General features: G+C 54.6%; 2 protein-coding genes across 10 annotated transcripts in view; one reads left to right on the plus strand and one right to left on the minus strand.

Moving 5' to 3' along the window:
- Positions 1-6078, plus strand: MESD (mesoderm development LRP chaperone; the record flags this gene model as incomplete). Its single annotated transcript, XM_006905371.3, has 3 exons — positions 1-138; positions 3344-3576; positions 4693-6078. Coding segments are annotated over 3 exons (627 nt in total), but the record flags the coding sequence as incomplete, so codon positions are not given.
- A 1507-nt stretch (positions 6079-7585) lies between these two features.
- CEMIP (cell migration inducing hyaluronidase 1) overlaps positions 7586-17853 on the minus strand; it is a 164817-nt gene continuing 154549 nt past the window's right edge. For 4 of the 9 annotated variants that reach the window (XM_025050068.1, XM_025050071.1, XM_006905318.3 and 1 more), the window contains 5 exons: positions 17053-17257; positions 16824-16910; positions 16044-16201; positions 14009-14109; positions 12433-12893 (listed from right to left, as the gene is read on the minus strand). In XM_025050068.1, the coding sequence (XP_024905836.1) occupies positions 12766-12893; positions 14009-14109; positions 16044-16201; positions 16824-16910; positions 17053-17257 (679 nt within the window). In that variant the 3' untranslated portion in view covers positions 12433-12765. Of the gene's footprint in view, positions 12894-14008; positions 14110-16043; positions 16202-16823; positions 16911-17052; positions 17258-17853 lie in introns of those variants that run through there. The other 5 variants (XM_025050075.1, XM_025050067.1, XR_003047659.1 and 2 more) reach the window with 4 other exon arrangements.

The following is a 17853-nucleotide window of genomic DNA, read 5'->3' on the forward strand; positions in this document are numbered from 1 at the left end:
CTGCTGCCGCCCCGAGCCCGCGCGGCCGAGAGTCCGGCCGGGACTCCCGGCCAGGCTGCCCCGCCTCCCCCGAAGAAGAAGAAGGATATTCGCGATTACAACGATGCGGACATGGCGCGTCTTCTGGAGCAGTGGGAGGTCCGCGGCGCGCGCACACCCTCCGGCTCTGCTCTGCCCTGGCCCCGCTCCCGCTGACCTCTCACCCCCTCTGTCTCGGTGCCTTCCGACCCCCTAACCTCTCTGCTCTTGCCATGAGTCCTACTGACCCGCTCGAGCCCTACTGACCCCCGCCGCCGACCTCCATTCCAGTGTCCCCTTCCACCGTTTTAGGGCTCTCCTGTCACGGGTCAGCCTCTCACTAGTGAGCCCTACTTCACTTTCAGTGGCCTGGTCGCCCCTGCGTTGTTCCCCGTGGTCAGTGAGCCCTGCAGATGGGGAGGGAGACTTTTTCCGCTGCATTCCTAAAGAACCGGATGAGTGGTTGGTGAGGGGTATGGTGAAGATTACTTTTCAAGAGGGTCATCTCAGATCTAATAGTTCTCCCGTCTCCCAAATCAGAAGTCTTTCCGACTTCCCGCTCTGGTACATTTCCCTGCTGAGAGTTTTGTAATTTGGTGGGTGGCTTTATCTTGTGGGTGGTCGGCGCAGTAATCAAAGGTTAGTGGCGCTCTCACGGAACTCACGTTTTTCATTTAAAAGAGGAACGACTTTTGGCGAGTACGCTTTCCGGTTTGTTACTTCAGTGCACTGGAGTGTGTAACTACAAGGAGTGTGTAATAAGCTTTTTAGACGAAGTTCACTAGCCAAAAACACGTCGCTGCCTGTTTTCCTACCAAAGGTGGTCGTATTGTTCTGGTTAATCTATGCAGCTCCTGGAGTGGAGGAGGAAACTTAGGTGCTACTTGTGTAACCTTGGGCAAGTCACGTGTCCACTCTAGGCTTCAGGTTCTCAGCGTCCTTATCTGCAAAATGAGATTTTACTGGATGATTTCTTCCAACACTGACGTTTCATTACTTTGGTTCCCTCCAGTGCACCCCACCCTCCGCCCCCTCCCTCTCTCTCCCTCTCCCCGCTTTCAGATCTGAGTGTAAAATACCATCTGATGCATTTGACTAGAAGAAAGCAGACTTGTTTTCATGAGTATCTGCAGCTGACAGAAAGATGGGGGTAGATTTGAATGTGTGGAGACCACTGACGAAGAGGGAACTACGTGTGATCCCCCCACTTTCCGTCTCCCTTGCGATCTCAATCTCTTCTGGGTTCTAGCAAGTCAAGTTTCTGATCTACCAAAGTGAGAACACCATCTCAGGAAGAAATCCTACCCTGGAAATAGTCCTGAGATAGACAAAGAGGGTGCTGCAGACATGAACAGGGGATCCAACCGTTAGGAACAACAGATAACCCAAAATCCCCATGATACAAAGTAGGAAGTGCTGAGTGCTATATAAAGAAAGGAAATGCTGTGGGAATTTCAAGACTTCGGGGAGGAAAGGGCCTTTTTAGATAGGCAAGGGAAGGTGCCAGAAGGGCCTTAGCAACAGCGGCATGATCTGAGGGTGGGACATGTGGGAACTGGGCAGAACGGTGCAAATACTAATAGCCTTGGCTCTGAAGTTAGACGGAAACTGGTGAATTTTGACTGGTAAAGAACTTCTCTGTACGTTAGTTTCCTCGACTGCAAAATAGAGGTGTTAATAGCACCCACCTAAATAGTTCTGAAGGGTAACTGAGAAAACATGGAAAGGACCGAGAACAGTGCAGCTCTAACCGTTAGCTATGCTAATACAAATGGGTTAGGTTGGCTGGAACAGATCATGTCTGCAGCAAAGTAGTAAGAAGATAGGATGGTGAGAACCAGGTCATGCTAGGCCTTGAATGCTGTGGGGTTTGGACTTCAGAATAAAATATGCAGTCCTTGATGAGTGTGAAAAGTTGTGTCATCCGAATGTCACAGCAGTGAAGTGTTGTATTTAATCATTCATAATTTCATCCTGAAACATATACTTGCTCTTTGGAGTCCCTTCTGTATGCAGTCACTGTTCGTTATAGCTGAAAGCATAGCATCAGTGGAATTTCTGTTTGTTTTCAGTGTATATATGTCAAGTATCTCCTAGGTTACTGCATTGTCTTCAGAATACTTTGAGAAGGCTTCAGAATATGCCCTGGGGTGGATGTGTCAGCTGTTGAAGGTTTTTGAATAGTGGCATGTCATGGTTAGGGCTAAACTTGAGGAAGATTAATTGGTTGGCAAAGCAGAGGATGCATGGGCAGGGGGATGGTCTGAAGGCAGAGATAACGCGATAGTTAATGTGTGCTGAGTGTTCTCATTAGCTATCAGGACTGCTCTGAGCAGTCTCTCACTAACCCTCTTACCACACTAATGAGGGCGGTGCTTATCCCTGTTTCTAGATGAGCACGTTGAGGCACAGAGAGGTCAAGTGACATGTCCAAGGCACACAGAAAGTTAGTTGACTTTCAAATTCAGTCATTTCACTTTAAAGCCCTTTTTCTTTTTTAACCATTTTACTACACCGCCATACACATGGGTGAACAGAAGTGCAAAATAAGGTAATGAGGAGGACCTGGATTAAGCTAGAAGTGCAGGAATGGGGTGGAAGGGAGACGTGTGAGAACTGTGCTTCTAACGGGACGTGGGAGTTGCTTGACTGTGTGACCATAAACGGACGGCAAGATGCAGGGAAAGGACAGGCTTTGAACCCAGCTTTACCCCTTGATCACTGTGGGCCTCCTCCTCCTTATCCGTAAAGCCAGATAACGCCCCATGCAGGTTGCCATGCGGACTCAATGAGCTGATGTTTGCAGACAGTCTACAAATGCCAGCGCCCTTCCTCAGTGGGAGCGATTTGCGACAGGGTGGGTGCTTTCTTGTAGGAAACAGTACTTTCTCCCCGGGTGATCACTAAATCCACCCACTACCCTGCTAGCACTTCTGTCACTCAATATAATATTTTTGAGGTTTGTTAATGTGTCAGTATTTGTTACATGTGTCTTCTTCATTGCTGTGCAGTGTTTCCTTATGTGACCGAGCCAGAATGTGGCCATTTCTTCTGTCTACCATAGTGGGTAGAGTCTTTGCGAGTGACAGAGCTCTAGAAACCCATCACACGGGGGCTCTCTGTGATTGACGACCTGGAGTGACAGGAAGTAAGTATGGCCTGAAACTCTAGGCTTGGCTTGAAAGTCAGATAGAGTTGGAAATTGGCTGTGCCTTTCTGTTACCACGTGGGTCCTAAACCTGCACCTGACGTCACATGCGCACGTTCTTGCCTCTGCCACTTGAAAGCAGCTTTCTGATGACTGACACTTTTCCTCTCCTGACAGAAAGATGACGACATAGAGGAAGGCGATCTCCCGGAGCACAAAAGGCCCTCGGCGCCTATCGACTTCTCGCAGGTGGACCCGGGCAAGCCTGAGAGCATACTGAAAATGACGAAGAAAGGGAAGACTCTCATGATGTTTGTCACCGTGTCGGGAAGCCCCACAGAGAAGGAGACGGAGGAAATCACCAGCCTCTGGCAGGGCAGTCTTTTCAATGCCAACTACGACGTCCAGAGGTAAGCACCAGCCACCTTGCTGAGGACAGCGTGGGCTGTGCTGGGACTTTTTCTGAGGCTCTAGATCTCATTATTGGTCAAACCCAGTAAGTTGTTGTTGTTGTTTCTTAATAACTCACTTGATCGTCAAGTTTTATTTATCTTTTTACCTTTAACTTTTATCTAAGTAAAAAAGTTGTCGAGCTCAGCCTTTTTGGAGGCTGAATGAGTTACTTTGACAGTGTGGTTCCTTTAGAAGATTCTGCTTAGTGGAGAATGCTTTTCTGGTCCATGAAGCGTGGGCCAGACCATTTAAGGTGAAGGGGTCTGGTTTGCACAGCTCAGTATGAGCCTATGATGTGATTTTAAAAATTTCCTTTTTCCTCCTCAATAACAGTCCTAAAACTTAGGGTCTTCAACTGTCCTAGTTCAGGAGATATAAAAGTAAAAAAAAAAAATGAAGGAAAACTTAAGCGTCGAGGTTGGCAGAATGCCGCGTTAGCTTAACTAGACGCTCGGGAACAAAGGAATGTTTCTGTGACGACTAGTCCAAGACGAGCACGGACCCAGGGGGCGGCACTGCAGGGGTGGTCCACCCGGACCCCATTCTTTTCCTTTTTGCCCCTTGGGACCTGCCCAGTGCTGAGTGCGGATGCGCTTGGGCTGCTCGCTGTTACCCTCCGGGGTTGTGGCATCTGTCCAGTAGCAGGTGACCGCTCGGGCCTTCCTGCACCTCCTGCAGCGGTTTTCAGCCTTAGTCAGCAGAAGCCTTTGCTCAGAAGAAACCTTAAACCGGGCACTTCAGAATGTGAAACGGGTTCGAACGCAGCCTGCCCCTTGCCCCTCCCCGCAGCAGCCCTGGGGGTGTCACTAGTGCTCTCCCTTAACGTGGGCGCTCACTTCCCCACACGAGGCCAGTTCTGCTTCTACACTGACCTGAGCTGAGCAGTTAAATAGTCCAGTCAGCCAGGACTCTCAGACGTGAGATGTCAGGCTGCCGGGCTTTGCCAAGGAGTTTTTGTTCCGTATTCATGCAGAATTTGAAAGGAATTGTTTTCCTGGGTGAAGCACCACAGAGTCTCTGCCCCATCAGCCCTTCACTGCTGTGCACTGACTCTGACTGCATCTCCCGTCCAGGTTCATCGTGGGGTCCAATCGCGCCATCTTCATGCTTCGCGATGGGGGCTACGCCTGGGAGATCAAGGACTTCTTGGTCAGTCAGGACAGGTGTGCCGATGTGACTCTGGAGGGACAGGTGTACCCTGGCAAAGGAGGCGGCGGCCAGGAGACAAACAAAACCAAGCAGGAGAAGGGCAAGAAGAAGACGGGAGACGCGAAGTCTCGGGCTTCGAAGGAAAATAACCGCGCCGGGAGTCGACGGGAAGACCTGTAACGGGGTGGCCGCGGCCCCTTCGCGGGGCACGGGGGATGGAGCTCAGCCAGGGCTCGCGGGGGTGGGGCGGGCGCGGGAAACCGCACACCAGATGCAGTTCGAGTCTCTTCTAGAGAGGGTCTGTCACGTGACCAGTCTGTGGTCAGTGCGAGAATTATGTTGAAAGGCTTCCAGTAAGGAGACAGGTTTGGTAATTAACATTGGACACTGACAAATTCAGGTTTACTATAAAATCACTTTAAATGGAAACCTGGCTGTGCTGCTTTTTCCCATTTAGACTGGGGGCGGGGGTCACGCCCCCCCCCCCATTGCACCTGCTCTGAGCTGGTGTCTGTGGCATCTGCACCTTTTATTTTCTGTGCCCTGGAAGGGTACCAGGTTCTAGTCGGACAGACGTTAAGACCCTCGATTTAAACAGACCAGGCTCTTTGTGCCGCAAACATCTTTTTCATTACTATGAAATCAAAACACGCCGTGGGACCACTGCACGCAGCTCTGGTGTTTAAATGTACCATCAGGATGCCAAGATGTCACCCCACGTCTGAGCAGAAGATGCAGGGAATAGAGTGTAATATAACTTGGAGACCCTGCGACATCTCCTGTGAACTTCCTGGACTTGACTCCTTCTCATCAACTAACGAGGACTCTTGCTGTCTGTCAGGTGTTAGGTGTTCTGTGTCCTCACTTAGGAAACAGTGGTGCTGGTGTCGAGGGTTCCATTTAACGTGACGGATTTAAAGGTGTAGATCGGGGCTCGGCAGCGTCCTCTGCAGAGTCTGGCGGAAGGCTCGATGGCGTCATCCGTCCCACACGCTCTTTGACAGAGTACCTAGACCTGTGCTGTCGTGTCTGCCCTGCCACGGTGCGCTAGCTGCGGACGTCTGGCTGCTCACGTCAGGCCTGCTCTGAGCGAGGGCAGTGGACTTCATGCACAGCTGTCATTTTTAAGAACTACAATTATTTTTAAAACCTTCCATTGTGACTTTAACAAAATAGCACAGGTACGTGGTTAGAAAATGTCATTGTTTAAAAAGGGTATAAAGTAGCAGTTCTGTGCCTAACCGCTGCTGCCGCTACTTGTCCCAGTGGAAGCTGCTGTTAATGTTTCCAAAAAAATGTGCATTGACCCAGCTTGTAGTGACTTGTGTGTGTTTTGGCCTCACAGTGTCTTTGTGTCCCGATTTGGGTCCCTCCATTCTCAGCTCTGGGCTCTGGGCAGGTGTTTGCCCTGTGGTCCCCCAGCCTCTGGGCTACCCCACTCCAGGACGAAGAGCTTATGACCCCAGGTGAGTGTCCCGAGCCCACTCAGCGGTGGTCTCGGATGTGTGGCCGGGGCTGCTGCAGCCACCTTGCCCATCAGAGGAGCTGCCAGAGAAGATCCAGGACAACAGCGAGGGGACGCGGGGAGACAGCAGGTCCTGGTGGTGCCGTCTGAGCCTCTGAATCCGGCCATGTCTGGAGCAAGCCCTGTTGCTAGGTGTTTCCTGCTTCGAGGTGGGGCAGCTGGGTGGGTTTCTGCCATCTGCAGCTGGATGGCCCAGCGCAGAGCGACTGTCCTGACCGCACAGAAGGAGCATCGCCAGCTCGCTGCCCCATTGCTGTTTCCACTTAGTCTTCCTGTGTCAGACTGTCACCTCTGTCTTGTGTGCAGCCACCTCTGTCAGTATTCATTGAGTGACATGCTTGGCACTGCTAAGTGCCAGGGACAGTGTAGATATGGCACCTGCCATCGTGAAACTTAATAACTTGGCGAGGAAGACAAATACTAGCCACACGCAGATGAAAATGGCAACTGTTAGAAATGTGAGAGGCGTGCGCAGTGCCAGAGGTGGCTGGAGGAGGGAGGGAGGTGGGGATGGTCGGGGGGGTCCCCGAGATGGGGAGCCGAGTGGTCTAGGCAGAGGAAGGATCCTCGCAAAGGGCCCGCGAGGACGACTGGGCTGGAGAGGTGAGAGGCACAGGGATGGGGTGGTGTAGGGATCTGGGGTGTCCTGAAGGATCGAAAGCTGCAGTGGGGCGGGTGCGAGAGTCTGGTTTGCACTGGCAGCCCGGAGCCTGGGGTGGGGTGGGGGAGATTCCAGTAGCTCAGGCTGTGGGCGCAGGTGGCCCGGGGGAGCAGGCTGGTGAGGGTCGACCCACAGCTGCCCTGCACAGTCCCTGCTGATGGACACTCGGGTTTTCAGGTTTTTGCCAGTACACACAATGCTGTGACGGACATTTAAACGTGTCACAAGGTATTTTGGTAAAGTCATTTCTATCTGAAGGGCAAACTGCTGGCGGTGCAACTGCTGGAACTATTCAGCATCGCGCGCACGCAGTACTAACGACCTTCGCGACACATCTCGGCCCCTTGCCTGCACGGGCACATCACTCGCCCATCTCATCGATCTGAAGCCATGTCCTAACTGGCACCCCAAAGCCAGCACACCGGAGAAGCCACACAGAGATGACCAGGCGGCAGCACCACCTGCTTGGTCCCCAGCTGTGCGGGTCCCCAGCCCTGGCTCAGACATGTGAGTGGCGACCAAGCCTTCCAAGGCCTCCAGCCCCAGCCTTCAAGACGTCCCAGGGGCATGGGAAGCAGGGAGGAGCTGTCCAGTCTGCGGATTCAGATTCATGAACGAGAGAAACATCATGTTATAGACACACAAATTTATTTTTAATTTTGCATTTTGCTGCAATGTCTTGCTCTCACACATTGCCACAGTATCTTTGGACTATCAGCTGTGACACACGAGACCTTAGACACGTCCTTCCGCCTCGCTTCACCCTCGTGCCCTCTGGTGTTTGATGCTTATGCTGACGATTTTAGTGCTGGTGGTTTTTACACTGTAAACCTCTTTGTCTTTTTTAGTGAAGACAACTTAGTGTGTATGGACCACCAGCCAAGGTGAGGGAATCCACGAACTTCGTCCCGTCTCCCCAGTTTTTGCTCATGGTGTCGTCTGTGCGCCGACAGGATGTATGCTATAACCACTGCTCCATGGGCGAGGCCTGAGGCCAGCCTTTTACCTGCTTTTTCCATCAGTTTGCCCCGGGATCCTTCCTCATTGCAAACACCCAGTCATTTTGCTGGGGAAAGTCACAGTGTTGATTTTTTAGGAATTTTTTTTAAATATCCTCCTAGAACATGATGTGTCATTTTTAATTGCAGATTCACATTTTTTTCCTCCATCATTTTGGAAAAATGTGTCTTCTATCGTTAACTTATTTTTAGTGTTGTGTCCGTGTTTGCGGCACTCATTTTTTTCTTAGCTCTGAATGTTTTATTTTTTTAAATTCCATTCCATTCTTAATGTCATGGAGCTTTAGAACTGGCGCATACTTTCTTTTGCCCACCTCCAGTAGGCCTCACACCGGCCCTGACCAGGAGGTGTGGGCAGCTCCCGGGGACAGGTGAGCCAGATCGGGGCAGGGCTTGTGCTGAGCTCCTTCCTAAGACCCCCGTCCAGGGAGGCAGAACTGTCCGTTCTCTCCACCTTAAGTTCTGGAAAACCGTGGCTCAGGTGGGGAAGGGGTGTGGCCACGCTGTCATCACCATGTCCCCGTACAGAGAAACAAATTAAAAGCGAAGGGAGTATCCTCTAGGGGGCAGCAGAGACCGGCCCTGCCTCAGCCTCCCCACATGCTGCTCTGACTTCTCCCCCACCGTCCTTTGAGGACAATTCAGCCCTCGTTTTAATTAAAAGAACACTCGGTCTGTGCTTGCCAAGTATTTGTGAAGATCTGCAGACACCTCTTTCTCTGAATTTCTCTTTGACTCTGATCTGCGTGTGCTGTTCTACACGTATTAATTGGCTTCATCAGCACAGCAACCCGAGGCCAGAGCTACTATATCATCATCCCCACCTTACAGGGAAACTGGCTCAAAGAAGGTAAGCATTTTTCCCAGGGTCACATCACTAGGAAGTTACAAGGCCAGGACCTGTACTCAGGTAGCTGCTCCTGTCCTCCGGGCTCGCTGCACAACCACGTGTCTGCACACTCGCTCGCCAAGTACGTGCTGCACACCAGCAAATGCCTGGAACTGTGCAGGTGAGGTGGGGGTGGAGGTGACCGGGGCAGGCAGGCCCTGCCCGCCTGTTTACAGACTGCATTAGCGGACGGACGCTCAGTGTTGCTCACAATCTATGGAGCGGGCTATGCTACCTCATTCACCCTCTGTAAGCCCACGAGGTTGGCATTAGTTGGTGTGAGGGCCGTTAGGGCACAGTGCTGAAGTGGGACGGCCCAGCCCTGATGTTACGAGCTGTATGTCCTGGGCACGTGATTTAAGCAGCCCCTGAGCCAGGGGCACTAATAAGAGCGCCCACCTCAGAGAGGTTGTAAGCATTACATGGTGAATCCACGTGAAGCGCCGAACACAGCACTCTACACTTGTTAACTTATCGCGGGGTTTTGTTTGCTGTTTTAGATGAACCACCAGGGCTCATAAGGGTTAAATCCTTCACAAGGTCACAGCTGGGAAGAGGCAGAGTGACATCCTGACCTGGCTTCCTTGCAGGCAAGAACATCCACTGTCCCCACCTCCTTGGCGCTGCAGCCTCAGATACCTGCACAGCTGAGGGTCTGCACGCGCGGTCAGGCAGCTTCATCCGGAGAGGGCGAAGGCCAGGGGCACGGCTGCCCCGTCCAGGCTGCGCCGCGGAGACGGCAGGCTGACCGTGCTGTCTGCCGAGACCAGGGATTTTCTGGTGGATGTTAGTTGTGGGTTTGTCGTATATGGACTCTGTCGTGTCGATGTGTGCTCCCTCTGTCCCCACTTTGCGGAAAGTTTCTGTCATGAATGGATGCTGGATTTTGTCCAATGCTTTTTCTGCTTCTATTGATACGATCCTATGGTTTTTATCCGTTTTGTTTCTGTAATGTATCACATAAATTGATTTGCAAATGTGGAACCAAACTTCCATCCCAGGAAAAAAATCCCGCCTGCTCATAGTGAATGATCTTTTTCAATATGTTGCTGAATTCGGTTTCCTAATATTTTGTTGACGATTTTTGCCAGGGACAGTGGCTTGTAATTCTCTTTCCTCTCTCTGTCTGGACGACCTGTCCCTTGATGTCAGTGAGGCATTAAGGTCCCTACTATCAGTGCATAACTGCTGCTCGTTCCCTTGGTGCCCGTTACGTCCATCGGCATTTGCGTTATATATGCAGGTGCTCCTACGTTACGTGTGTCGGTGTTTACAAGGCTTACGTCCTTTTGCTGGACTGATCCCTTTATCACTGTGGAATGCCCTTGTCTCTTGTTATGGCCTTTGTTTTAGAGTCTGTTTTGTCTGATATAAGTATTGCTACCCCGGCTTTTTATCCTTTTCCGTTTACGTGAAACACCTTTTTGCATCCGTTTACTTTCAGTCTGTGTACACTGACTGGAGCATTTAAAGGAATTACTGATGGGTCTGCAGTTACTGCCATTTCGCTGTTCTCTGAGCTTTTGTGCTTCTGTTCCTTCTTACTCTCTCGCTCTCCTCTCGTCTGCTGACGTTCTGCGTCTGCGTTTGGGTCCCTTTCCCTTTACTTCTCGCACAGCTCTCAGAGATGTCTGCTTTGTGGTTACCACGTGCTTCGTATGTACCAAGCTGTGTTTACAGCAGTCACCTGCCTGTCACCTTCTCCCACAGGACCTCTCCACCTCCTCTTATGGGCGCCCCCTTGGGGCAGGACAAGGAAGGACTTGGGAGTGAAAGAGGCAGACCCATAGGGCATTTCATCAATCTTATTTTCCTTAGCTCTCAGGCTTAAAATGAGACCCACTTTAAAGGAAGACAGAGAAGCAGCCAGGGGAATGACACCCTTTGCGTGTTTACTATGGCACAGCGAGATTTTCCACACCAGAGCCAGGCCCTCTGGTGCAAGGCGGCCGCAGGACATCCCCAAAGATGACATTCAAGACAATTCTTCGTTTCTCAGACAAGACTTCTCCAAGTGCATATATAATAAATAAATAAAAAATATATCTTTGTTCATGGTGACGCCTACAAGAAATGTTTACATACAAAACACACTATACATCTAATTCCCGAAAGAGGACCAGCTGTTTCGGCAACAGGAAAAAGACAAGCATTTCAGGGGCATGTTGTTTTCCTTAAAAGCCTAGCTCATTTTGACGCTCACACACAGAAAGAACGAGGACAATTTTCTGAGCAGTAAGAAAATTTGTGCTGCCAAGAACGTGCCTGAACATCAGCTCTTGGTGAAGGGCTTCGGAAAGAAGGTCCTACGTAAGACGTAGGTGCAGCTCTGAGGATCCTCCAATAGATGCTTTTTGAAACGAACCGAGCCAAAGACAGTCAACATTCCTGGCCACCTGAAGTGATCACATCCCAAGTGGTTCACAGTGTGAGACCCTTGCATGAGAAGAGCTTGAAAAACTCAACAGAACTCTAGACAAGTGGAACATGAGGTCATTTTAACTCAGCTCCCTACCGCCGCCACTCTGCCCGGACGAGGTCCCTGCTGGGGTCAGGCCTTTGGGGCTGCCATGTTTTAAGAGATGGAGCCCTGCTGTCGCCTAGCGGCAGAAAGACCTGTTTGGTGGGAAAACCTCTCTGGCAGTTGGCTCAACAGGGATAATGGAGTCTCGTGGGTGCAGGTGGGCAGAGGGAGCCGAGAAAGCTCTCCTTGGAGGAGAGACTGTGGATGGGGCAGGAAAGGGGCAGACGCAGCTCCTCACGAGACCGGAGTGACCCTGGTGCCGCACGAGAGAGAAGAACCCAGGTGTTCCCCTCTTGCAGGAGCTCTCCTCGCCTCTCCCGAGGGCCAGGGAGAGAGCAGGGCACTAAGCGGCAGCTGCGGGGGCCTGAGGCGGACCAGCAGCTCTTCGAGCCCCGCGAGCAGCTAAGGTGGTTCGCCGAGAAGGGTCCGGCGCCCGATGCTGTGTGCTGGCTGCACCTGCACAGCCGCCAAACCGGGATAGCACCAATGGAATTACTGCAGCGGTGCACGCCCGTGCGCGGGCCGACGGGTGGTTCGAACCAAGTGGAGGCCGCCCGCAGGCCCTGCTGCCTCCCGCTACGGGAAGTCGCCCAAGCAGGTAAGAAGACCGTGCCCTCCTCTGGACTGGCACTGGCCCCCACTGTACAGCTCTCTGCGCTGCCTGGCGTCAGAAGGCACAGGCACCTGACTACCTGTCCTACCAGACTGCAAGCCCTTCAGCTGGGCACCGCCACTGCTACCCTGTAGGTCCCAGGGCCCAGCATCACAGGTGTGCCTACTGCTGGGTTCCTGACACAGCGTGAGAAGCCACAGACTCTTCTGGAATCTCTGAGCTGAAAGGGCCTTTGAAAGTCACCCAGTCAGATCTCAACCTGGGACAAGGTGGGGCACGCTCCTTCCCCAAGGGTAACCGATACCACTCCCACCCGCTCTGCTACACGCCCGCCCTGGTCTCGGTCACAGGAACAGAGACATCCTTAGGGCCACGTCTGCCCCCTAATGTATGTGCTGGGGGCTGTGAGTGACGCGGCACCCCAGTCCACACCCCGCCAGCACAGCCCAGGTCTCCTGGCATGGTCCCGACACCCCCGCCCCCCCAAAGAGGCACCACTGGGAGAGAAGCACCCAGAGGCCGCAGGGAAGATGAGGTCTCCAGCATCGGCCAACGCCTCCCAGGGCTGCAGGCAGACACTTGAGTGGGGCAGGTGGAGGCACCAGGGGCCTCGATGTCCTTCCCTTCCCTTCCCTGGGCCCATGTAGACCACGGCCTTCCCAGGCAGCGGCCGGACAGGCTGGGGGAACCGGCCACCCTACCCTGGTCTGATGCCAAGAGTCTGCCATCATAGTCCATGTGGGCGGCACTGGGATGACGGCTGTCCTCACAACTTCCTCTTCCTCACCACGGGAATAGGCACAACTTGGAAGATTTTAGCCTTGTGGTCGTCGGTGTTCAGATTCACCCAGGTGGGCCGGAAGCTGCCTTTGAAGCCAACGAATGCCATTTTTTCTGAAAAGCAGGGATCAGTCACTTGAGCAGAAACCCCAGAGAAAATGGCTCCATGCCACCGCCTCCCAAGACTCCCCATCACCATTCCCGTCCCCTCTCAGGCTGCACTGGACTGTGTCCCCAGGAAGTGCTCTGTGCCAACTACTGACGGTACCTGACGATTGTTTGTATGGGACACGGAGGGTCTCAGCTGAACCTCACAGCCACCTGCAGGGGTGGCGGCTCAGCTTTACCCAGCGGACTCCCAGGAGCCTCAGCCACCTCTGAGCTGACCCCATGACCCACTCCCCCCAACAAATCCCTGCCCCTTTCTGAAGACCCTTTGGGCTGTAGCTCTGATGTTTTTGGTATGTGGGATGGCATGGCAGCTAAGAACCCTGCCTTTGGATTAAAAAAATTAGGATGCAAGCTCTAATCCGAAGTTACTTAACGGTCAGATTCTACTTCCTCGTGACTACTTCCAGGTCGCTGTGAAGTGGTTCAGCAACGTGCAGGCGGAACGTGATGTGGCAGCCACAGTGGACGCTCTCACTGTCATCTGTACAGTGGCCCCGTCCCTCCTCTCTGCCTCCCGGGGACTCTGAGCACAGTCTGTGACGGCATGACGAGTGCCACGCAGAGGCACTGGTTCCAGCCAGCCTCCTCCCTGGGGGTCCGTGCTGGGCTTCACTACGGAGGAGCTGGGTGACCCTGGACAAGCCACGCGGACCTCTGGGCTCTCCCTAATGGCCTCTGAGGAACAAATGTGAGCTTGCGAACAGCAACGGGCTGGATAAACACTGGACGTCGGCCAGGGTGTGAGGAAGAGGTAGGGCCCCGGCCAGGCCAAGCGGCCAGAACTGGAGGGAAGTCGAGCCAAGCCACTTTTCTGCTGATCTTTTAGCAGAAGAAAGGGCCACCTACTGACAAGATGGGTGAACAACTAGCAAGTTCCTTCGGTGTCTGGCATACGTGAGAGGAAAGCCTGGGGCTGCAGCAGCCCCAGGCGGCACCCTGCCCTGACCGCCCTGGACACTGGCACTGTGCGGCTTCAGAGGCCATAGCCACGTTTGGTGGCAAGCGTTCTGGTCTCGGCAGCACCTAGACTCGTGTCCACCCCAGTCCGAACCCCTTACCTTTCAGCCTGAGCCCCTCGTCCGCCCCGAGCTTTTCCAGCACGTGAGTCCATGGGCCTCTGGAGACATACCTTCCCCTCGATGCCATGAGAACTATGGAACTGAGCGAGAGGGGCGTGCTTAGAGGGCGAGACAGTGACCTGGACCGAGGGCTGGTGGGCAGGGGCGGCCTGCACGGTGGGACCAGAGGCCCGGCCACGGGTGCAGGAGGGGGCAACCTCTCCGTGCGGCGCCGCTGGCTCTGCCCACACGCTGTCCGACACCTCTCCCACACGTGGCGCCCGCTCGCCTCAGTGCTTTTACGGGTCTGTCCCCAGAGAGGGCAGAGTGGGTCCAAGCGTGTGCCATCCGGGCAGGCGGGCACGCGAGGACCTCGCCGCGCACTTCCTAACTGGAGAGCTCTCCGCGCTGTCTGCACAGGCCGAGCGGAAACGCGGTGACGGCCACGTCCTGAGGGAGGGTTAACACCCCACGTGCCAGCCGCTTCCCTCTCTGGTCAGGTTAAGGCCACATCACCGCTCCGTTTTACAAGTGGGGAAACTGAGGCAAATAGCTATTACGTATCTGACAGGGCCTGCCAGAGGGAGGTGTGCTTGGCAGGGCAGCCTGCAGGTCCCAACCTGCAAAAGCCCTGCTTGGGAGCAAGATGTCCCCCTCGCCTGCCCTGGCAGTGCTCAGCCACAGTGCTGTGAAATCGGCCCCGTGGTGGCAGACGCGGACTCGTGCTGGCCAGACGAGAGGAAGTGAACACCCCCCAGGAATAGAAACAGGGCAGAAGCCCAGTGGAGCGTCCCGTTCACATCTCAAAGGGACCTCGTGAGCACAGACCGCAGGCCAGACTGGAAAGTCTGCGTCGGATCCTGGAACCTGCTGCTGCCTGCGCAGTGTCCCGTTGGGAGCGGAAGACACGCTCCTGAGATGGGAGGCTGTGCGCAGTCAGAACGGCCGCGAGGAGAGGCTGGAGTCTGGGGAGGAGAGCCGGGGGGCCAGGGGCTGCCCACACACCCCCTCAGCTGCAGATGCAGGCTCTGCCCCAGGAGACTGTCCCCATCGTTCCGTTCAGAGGAGAGCCAAAGTCCCTTCGGCCCAGCAAAGCCCTGCTACTGGGTGGACGCACGTGAAGGTCGTGCCCTCTGGATGGGGATCGGGGTTAGCTCATGGGAGCAGGACACGGAGACAGCACTTCTCATCTGTCCCAGCCCCCACAGCGGGCCCCGGAAGCCTGCCTGCACACTTTGGGTAACCCTCTCTGCCTGGGGTGGGGTCCTCTAAGCCCCTGCACCTGCCAGCACGGAGTCTGCCACAGGTGGGGAGCAGGGCGGCTCCTAGAAACCATCCTTGACGTTTGTGGTGTGAGCAGCTGCCTCCACCTTCCCCCGTGGACAGGGTGGGAAGGCCCGGACGGAGAGGACACGTGGAGGAACTGGAGGCAGAGCGACAGTGCCCGTGGAGTGACAGGACGCGGTCCCAGAGCGTGGCGCCGTGACAGAGAGGAGAGTCAGACATGACACCCGGGCCCTGATCTAGCTGCCTGAAGGGCCGGTGGCCGGCCACCCACTTAGACCGCCCCGGAGAGCGGAGAGCGGCTGGTCTGGGGAGTAAGAAACAAAAGCTGAGAACTCAGTTCCGCAGGGGGCCTCTGGGTGGCGCCCTCCAACTAGCACTTGGGCAGGAATGTCTGGTTCAGTGGAGGTCTGGGCTGGAAGAGCTCGGAGGCCAGCTGCATTTGGATCGCATTAGAAGTATGGGAGGGGATGAGGTCACCAGAGGGAGTGTCCAGGCCTGGGACACGGGTCAGGGCAGGCTTCTCATTTTAACTGGGTAGCCGTCTGCCTGGACCTGACCTACATTCACAAGGCCCTGGCTCCAACGGGACAGTCACCAGGCAGGGCCGTTCCCGGCCCAGCACCCACAACCCAGGGGCCGGCTGCATACTAAGTTTTCACAGGCCAGACTATGATGAAGGCCCCTGGGCCGGGGCCAGGCCGGGGCCTGTGGTGTCCCCAGCAGTGCCGACGCAGAGGCATGGACTCACTTGTCAGGGATGTCCGCCACGTAACTGAAGACCTGCCATGGGACGCCCTGCAGGACGGAGTTCCTGAAGCCCGTGTGGCTCAGCACGTGCCCTCGGCTCCCGTCAATCACCAGCACCTGGATGCCGTCCTCCAGGCTGGGGTACTTCTTCCCGTCTACCTGGGGACCAGGGCCACACAGGGTGAGGGGCCTGAAGGCAGTGGGGCCCGCGGTCTCCCGTCTACTGTCCCCACGCAGACCCTGAACACAGAGGTGCCTCTGCAGCCCACTTAAGACAGGTCCTCGGAGGCCTCTGCAGTGAGCCACATAGTGCCCTCTCCCCAAAAAGATATGGCCCCCTGGAACCTATGGAAGGGGCCGTATTTGGACATAGGATCTTTGAAGATGTAATCAAGTCAAGGGTCTCGAGATGAGGCCACCTTGGATTTAGGGTGGGTCCTAACCCAGTGACTGGTGTCCTCAGAAGAGGCAGGGGAGATGCAAGACTCAGCCAGCCAGGGGAGGGTCTGCGTGAAGTCAGAGACAGAGGCTGGAGGGACGTGTCTACAAGTCAAGGGAGGTCAAGGGTTGCCAGCAGCCCCGGAAGCTAGAAGAAGCCCAAACAGCTTCTCTCTCTCAGCCTCCAGAGGGAACCGACCCTGCCGACACCTCGATTTTGGACTCCTGGCCTCCAGACTGCGAGGGGGTACACTTCCGTTGTTTTAAGCCACCCGGCTTGCGGCCATTTGTGACGACGGCCCTGAGAGCACAGCCAGTCTGCGCAGGGGCTGAGATCCCTTACCTCGATGTACGCAAAGTCGCTCAGCAGGTGGAAGAACCGCTGCCCAAAACTCTCCATCTTCACCTCCAAGAAGTGGTCCTGTGTCTTCTGGAAAACAAACACATCCGGCGCGGCCGTTAGGTCTGAGGAGGTGACCAGACACCTGGTCGTCTCCCCCGGCCCCCGCCCCCGCCCCGGAAGTACGCTGTGCTGAGCAGGTGTCCCGAGAGGAACCGGGACGGCCGCTCACCAGCTGAGCACCGACCAGCTTCCTGGGCATCGGCACGTCCACGGTGGCCCTCTCCGCGAAGCGGGGGTAGGCCGTGGCCGAGCAGTCGCTGACGCCCGCATCCTTGGGGATCAGAGCTTTGATCCTGATTCTCTCGCAGCCCTTCACAGAGCAGAAGGCGAACCTCTCTCTCGGGTTCTGAGCTGTCAGCTTCAGGAACAGCAGCCTGTGCACAGGGAAGAGGGCGCTGGCTGTGCGTTCAGAGCAGCGCCCCTGACAGCCCTGTGCCTGAGCGCAACACCCATCTGCAAGTCTGCAGCACCGCACTCGGGGCACCTGGCCAAGTCCGTGCTCCCGAACAGCTAGCAGCACCACTGTGTGTTTCACCTGGAGAGACGCAGATGACTCAGAGTGTGAGACACATCTGGACCCGCACTCTCAGCCTATTAACTTTTATTCTACCCCAGTTCCAGTGAACGGGTTATCGAGTGTCCTGGCCCATAGCAGAAGAGGAGGCAGCCACTGAAGGCGGCTGCTCTGAATGTGATTAAGAAAGAACTGCAAGTTTATAAGGCAGAAGAATCATTAAAAATAGCCCTAAGAATTCAAAAATCCCCAGAGTTTGGGCTTCTGCACAGGAAACCAACATCCTGTGACCCGGCCTGGAGTCCCTGAGGGTGTCACTGAATTAAAGCCCAGAGCAAACCCACACCTGTATGTCAACTAACCTATGACATGGAGGCAAGAATATACAGTGGGGTGAATATGGTCTCTTAAACAAATGGTGTTGGCAACGCTGGACAGGTACATGCCAAAGAATGA

Source organism: Pteropus alecto, unplaced genomic scaffold (genome assembly GCF_000325575.1).
Source record: "Pteropus alecto unplaced genomic scaffold, ASM32557v1 scaffold60, whole genome shotgun sequence".
Lineage (NCBI taxonomy): Eukaryota > Metazoa > Chordata > Mammalia > Chiroptera > Pteropodidae > Pteropus > Pteropus alecto.